The 6478-nt window shown below is 54.5% G+C and overlaps 1 protein-coding gene across 2 annotated transcripts in view; it reads left to right on the top strand.

Annotated features, from left to right (window-relative positions):
• Positions 1-1466: 1466 nt before the first annotated feature.
• CLUH (clustered mitochondria homolog) overlaps positions 1467-6478 on the top strand; it is a 32615-nt gene continuing 27603 nt past the window's right edge. The window contains exon 1 of one of the 2 annotated variants that reach the window (XM_027660230.1): positions 1467-1483. Coding sequence is in view for 1 of the 2 variants with exons in the window: in XM_027660229.1 (XP_027516030.1) it covers positions 5452-6310 (859 nt within the window). In the remaining variant the exon portion in view is untranslated. Of the gene's footprint in view, positions 1484-5451; positions 6311-6478 lie in introns of those variants that run through there. The other variant, XM_027660229.1, reaches the window with a different exon arrangement.

Genomic DNA, 6478 nt, shown 5'->3' with positions numbered 1-6478 from the left:
TCCCCCGGGCCGGCGGCACCGCCGGGCGCTGCGGGCGCGGAGTTTGCTCCGGGCACCGCGTGGGGCTGCCCGCGCACCGACATGGGTGTCCCGGAGGTGGTGGGCAGGAGAGAGCTGGATCCTCCTGGAAGTTCGGGATGCGGGAGCCACTGACACCTTAGGAAATGCTTAGAAGCACTCAGAAGCAAGAATTTTTCTGGGAAGAGGCTTGTTCGAGACGACAGCTGGAAATTGTGGATTTTAACTAGATATTTGCTGGCTGTTCTTGATTTGTATCGGAGCCTGAGTGGCTCAGGCTGGGGACGAGGTGCAGCCCCATATCCTGACTGTCCTCAGTGCCAGCTGCAGGGCTGGCACAGCCCCTGCTTCCCCCTGCCCTGGGTTAGCTCAGTTTGGTGTGTTATATTTTCAAGAACTTACAGCCCTGAGCACTGATCTCAGCCTTGGCTTTTTTCTCTGATCTCTAAAGTACGAGCAGATGGCATACAAGCGTGGCTTGTGGCTGGCCTTCGTCCTGAGGCACATGAATCCCCTGAGTGACCTCCCTGCCACTTCCTTCCCCTACCCCCCCCCCAGTTTTATGGTGTGGAGGTGGATTTTTGAAGTTTGTCACCTAAAGCAAAGTTCACTGGCATTTGGTGGTGGAGCAAATTGGATGCAGTTCAAGAGTGGGGAGCTCAGTGCTGAGAGCCTCCCCCTCTCCCCCACGTGCCAGATTTTGAAGCAGGCATCACGCCTGCAGTGCCAGCAACTGGGTTAAAAAGTTACGTGGTGTAATCCCTGCCTCTTCGGGTGCAATCGACTGCTGAGGGAGGACGGAAGGTGGAAAAATCTTCCACGTGTTTCAGCACTGCACAATTGCTCAGGTGCCTCTTAGATCTGGGGAGGAGTAGGGGAAGGTCTTGTCAGGGAGTTGGGGCCTGTTTTGGGTTAAATTACCTTTCTTATAAGCTAGTGTGAGGTCAGAGACAGTCGCTGTGTGCAGCGTTTCTTGGATTATTTTTGTGCCTATGGTTTTCACTGCCCTTAGAGTAAGTCTCTCGTGCAAGTTTGTCAGTGCTTCTGGCTACCATAAAATGCCTTTCAACCTTGCCTTTCCCAGATGTGTTTTTTTCTAGCTTGGTTCCTCCATCTCTCAGCATCTCAGCCACCCATGCCTTCACCCACCTCTTCTGTTAGAGCAGCAGAGAATGCAGGTGTTAATCGAAAACTGCTGTGGAAGCAAGTGTTGCTGTGCATTAGCAACAAGGTCAGAAAGCTGATTCTTAATCTTGGGATCTGCTATCGCTGTCTGTCACCTGACCTTGGAGGTTCACTGGTGTTTCAGAAAGGGCTGAATTGCTGGCACTCGGGGGTTTTTAATATGCAGCTATAACAGACTTCGGGGGGAGAGTCAGAGAAAAGTTGTGCAAGAGAAATCTGATCACCACTACAAGGATAAGAAGAGGAAAGGAGCACAGTAACACAGCATCTGTGCGGTGAGGTGAGGGATGGGAACCCAAGGGGATCATGTTCAGGGCAGTTCTGCCACTGGGATAAGAGCTGAGCTCCTGCTGGAAGGTTGCTACTCTGCTTGAGCAGCCTTGCTTCTGGGTTTCCCAGCTGAAAAGTGGAAATAAGTAGGTCAGGAGCACGCACTGAGATAAATCCACCTGCAGACACAGAACTGCCTCGTGCACAGTAAAACCAGCACCGTGTTGCAGAGTCCTGTGTTTGCCTTCGTCGTCTGTACATGACTAAACTTGGCAGCACACCCCTCTCCTGGCACAGCTTCCCAACACGCTTTGCTTTCCTGCGTTGTGCTCCATTGGTTGTGCTGGAAAGTTGTTATTTCTAGAAGCTTTACAGGTCTCAAGTTCATGCATTTTTTTATTTGTGTTTGAGAAGCAAAGCCAGTCCATGGGGCAGTGCTGGGACAGCATGCCAGAGAGGAAAACCAACATGTGGCTCCTGCCATGGTGGCAGTGGCTGTCACTTTTGGCAGCAAGTCAGATTTTTGCCGTAGTAGCAAGGCTGTCCCAGGGTTAGCCTCTGGTTCTCGCCTCCTGCAAGCACCTGGTTGATGCAGCAGAGCTCACACATTCCCCTTTGCCCGTGGAGCTTTCTGTTGCATTCTACCTCTCTTAAGATTATTGAGTCCAGGACATTTTCCTGACAGTTTGGCATAGAGGCACTTACACAGGGGACAAACCTCTTTGGGTGGGAAAGTAGATGTGTGCTCACAGAAGTGCAGGCTCTTTTCTCCAGCTGAAGAGATCACTGCTGGCTGGTCCCCAGGGCCGTGTGTGGCCCAGGCGTGCCCAGGGCAGCCACGGGTGGCTGGCACAGGGTGGCCGAGTGGGAGGCTCTGGGCTCATGGCACAGCTGTGCTACAGGGCACAGGAGGGCAGTGGGAGCTGCCGAGGACAACAGCACAGCTGTCAGGTCTGCCCTGCAATCCCTACCCAGAGCTCCCTGCCACCCCCTCTGTGGGTCTTGGGGGCTCTTGGCCACGTTGAGGTTTATATGGGACTCTCAGGACTGGCAAAGTTGACCCTTCCGGGCTCGTGCTGCGTGTAGTTTTACCCAGAGCTGCTGTGGCTGTGGTGACAGGTGTTGGTGGTGGCATGGGCTGAAGCTGGAGTCCTCCCTGCAACACTGTGGAGCTGTAGCTGTTGCCTCCCAGGACTGCTGCTTTTGTCTGCAGGCCTGATGCTCTGCTGGTCCCGCTGCACACAGAGACCAGCAGGTTCGTTCCATGCCTTGGGCTCTTGTTGTCCCGTAGCTTTCTCATGTGCCAGAGTTAAGCACAGAGACTTGAAGAATTATCGGCTGTTTCTTGGTATCTGTCTGAAATGCGATTCCTTCCTTCAACTCTCTTGAAATTTGAGAAACATGTTGATGTTTTTGTTGGTGCTGATCTTTGCACTTTGCCTCAGTCCTACTCTTTGCTCCTGATTTCTGTGATGTTTGAATTGCACATTGTTGTTGCAGGGTCACCCAAAGAGCCAGTTTCAGGGCTGTTTCCAAAGTTTTGGCCAGATAGAAAGTTTACAAATGGGTTTAAATGTAGTTCCCAGATGTGGAGAGCACAGAGTGGGTAACTCAGAGTGCCAGATGCAAAGCACAGGCGCTTGTGAGTACCTGAGCCAGCAGCTGTGGGATCCCATGGGTGTCCTGGGACTGGACCCTGAGAGTGCCACAGGCTGCAGCCCCACTGTGCACTGTTCTCTGTGCCAGTCGGTCCTCGGGGTGTGAAGCTGCTGAGAAATAAATGGAGATCTTGTACCTCTGCCCACAGATGGGCTAAAACCAATTTGAGTTTAATGATGGCAATAGAGCAGCTCTGATGTTTTACTGTGGGCTCTTATTAAAAGAAGTCCTTGTTGCACCTAAAGTGCTGGAAGTTCCTGGGAAGCTGTGGTTTCCGCAGGTGAGGCAGATGGAGGCACCTCTGCATGTCTCCTACCTCCCCTGATGGGATGTCCTGCAGTCACGTTTCCATTAGGGCCATCTCTGGAGCTAATGCCTATTCATTTAGTCAATTTATTTGGATTCATTAAACTATTTATTTAGCTTAATTACTTATTCAGCTAAAATTTAATTTGCATTTGCTGTACTGACACTAGCCTATGTATGTTAAAGCTGACATATCATGCTGCTCTTGAGCTTGCTTTGGCTGGAGTCAAAGAAATGCGGCTCCAGCTTTGTGGGACCTGACCAGCTACTTCTCTGGGGGGGAGATTTTTCTTCCCAAAGGTCTCTCAGTAAGGAAGAAGAGTTGAAGCTGTCAGTACATCTTAACTTCTTCAAAAATCATCAGAAAAACATGAGTTAGCAATACTGATGTGATCTGAAAGTTGGTGCTGGCTCACGAGGCTGAGGGGTACCCAGTCCTGGGGCTCCAAGGCCCATCAGCTGCTGCACTGAAGGAGCAGCTGTGGAGGTCCTGAGGGCTCCTTGCTTACTGCTTACAGGAGCTGAAACAAGTTGGATTGGAGAGACTTCTCTTCTGATTCCTCTTCCCTTTAAAAGGACAACAGAAGCTGGCTGGGTCTTTTGTGGAGAGCTGCTGGTGTGTTTTTCAGCCCCTTTCTCCTGGCAGGTGGCTGGCTGGCACAGAGGGGCTGCTCCTGCCCTTCCCAGGGCCCCTGTTGCAGGGGATTGCCCTGCCTCTGTGTGTGTTGTGTTGGCCTTGAGCAGGGACCACGTGACCTGTGTGCTCCTGGCTTTGTTTTAGTTCTGATGTTTTTGTGCTAGAGGTGTGGCATGTATTTTTCTTCTGCTTGGTGCAGAGTTGTGTCCCTTCCTGTCCGTGTAGCCATGTCCAGTGCTTGTGAAAGCTTTCCCAGGCAGCTCCAAGGTTTAGGCTGCAGCTCTTGCACGTCACATCATGTGTTTGAAAGACCTGGCTCTTTGCATGTGTCGCAGGAAACCTGGACCCCTGAAGGGAGCCGCGTAGCTGAGCGTGGGGCAGCGTGCCTGCCAGCACAGGATGTGTGCAGAGGGGCTGTGATGCCCGGAGATGCTGCGGAGGGAGGGTGAGGAGCAGGCGTTTGCAGCGTGGCCTCACTGGCAGCGTGTGGTGGCCTGCTTGGCCACAGCCTCCCAGGGCACCTGGTGCTTGGAGAAGTCTCCAGCTCCATAATCCCTGCTTCAGTTCCTGTGATTTTCTTAACGTAGCATGGAGAGAGGTGTTAGGGGGTTGTGTGTGTGGTTTTGTGGTTTGTTTGTGTTTGATATGGCAGAGCAGGGTGAGAGGAGAGAAAACTTGTCTGGAAACTACTTACTGGTTCACTGCCTGGCTGCTTTGTGCTCGCCTGCTTAGTATGGATGGCTGTGCTGGGCCCGGGTGTGCCATAGTAACTGCCCTCGCCTTGTAATTCAATGCATCTCACTCGCTCAGGTTTGGCAGAGCTGGGGCACAGGCACTCATCCCATGCTGCACTGGTGTGCACTCGAGATCGGGCTATTTATAACCTCTCCGGGCCAGGCTGATCGGGCCGGCATCCCCCTGGGAGCGCCTGGAGAACCTGTCAGAGCCCAGCTGTGCTGCAGCTCGGCGGGGAGAGGAGAGGAACGTAAAGGAGAGGAAAGGAAAGGGGAGCCGCCGCCGCGGGAGCTGCTGCGGGGCCTGCTGGTATCGTGGCGTGAGGGTGGCAGGCGGGGAGAGGGCCGAGGGCGTGCCCGTGCCGGTGGATGAAGGTCGCTGGGCAGCACTTCGGGAGAACTGCTGCGAGTCCAACATCCGCAAGCACGTGGGATCCTGTGCGGGGTTGGCTGCTGGTCCTCTGCATCCTGCTACCCGGGGGCCAAGTAGGAATCCTCTTTGGAGAAGCGGCTGACTGCGTGAGAAGGCAGCAGAGAGCACGGGCTGGGCCTGGGCGTGTGCCTTGTAGGGACTTCAGTGTACGTGTGAAACACAGCTGACTGCTGTGATCTGGTGCTGCATGAGCCACACTGCCACTGATCATGGGGAACGGCCTTTTTGCAAACTGCTGCAGGCAAGTCACCGATCTCCTCTTCCAGCCACGCGGCTCTGACTCGCCGGACGAGAGGTCTCCCCTCTTGCCAAAGTCTCCCACAAGCTGTGCTGTCTGCCCAGAGATGCCAGAAGCTGCCCAGTGTGCTGGGCTATATCCAGACATCATCCCCAGTGAAGTGGTGACTAGAGACCTGCAGAAGGTCACTGAATACATCCAAGACCCATCCGAGACCGAGGACGAAGAAGGAACGGTGACAGTTTGTGACAGGAGGGGTTTGAGACCCGGTGTTGGCACTGCCGGCCTGCTCCAGTGGGCAGAGGCATCCCCCGAGGTGACTGTCCTTCCCGCCGACCTTGGGGCCGGGCCGGCAGGGCTGGTTGATCATGCTCAGTCGCTCGGGGCCTGCCAGAGCTGCGTGAAACTTGAGGACAGCGGCTTAGCCCACAGATCCTGCCGCCGGGAGGAGCACGTGGCAGCAGCTGAGGGGGGGGATGCAGGCCCTGGAGCACATCCCGCCGGCCAGAGCCACAGTGAGGGACGAGCAGCCGTCTGTTCGGACACAGCCATGGTGGGTCTGGACTCCAGGCTGAAGCACAGAGGTCCTGCTCCCTCCCAGGGGAGCCTTGGGACAGCGTCCTCTGCTCTGCCAGCAAGTGTGGGGAAAACCCCACGGGCCCAAAGCACAGTTGTGCTGCCTGTACCCCCTGGCAAGGTGTCACCTGAGGCTTGGGACACAGGTGCTGGTTTTGTAGTGACAGAGCCCACTGCTTGCCCGGGACAGGTTCTGCCCTCAAACCAGCAGCAGCAGAAGAAGAAGAGGAAGAAAAAGAAACTCCCTCTCCCAGGTGCTCAGCTCTGTCCCAGGGGCTCTGTCATGCTATGTGGAGCCAAAACACTATATGTTGCTAATGGGGGTGGGTGGCTGCCTGTGCCTGTGAGATAGGGTAGCACAAAGAAGAGGGGAGGGAAGCAGAGGTGACATTTTAACTTCATGGCAAAAGGTGGAGGAGGAA

The sequence above is a fragment of the Corapipo altera genome, unplaced genomic scaffold (assembly GCF_003945725.1).
Source record: "Corapipo altera isolate COAL_440 unplaced genomic scaffold, ASM394572v1 271, whole genome shotgun sequence".
In the NCBI taxonomy this organism is placed as follows: Eukaryota; Metazoa; Chordata; class Aves; order Passeriformes; family Pipridae; genus Corapipo; species Corapipo altera.
The sequence above is the reverse complement of the archived record's forward strand: the minus strand, read 5'-3'. Positions and strand labels throughout refer to the sequence as shown.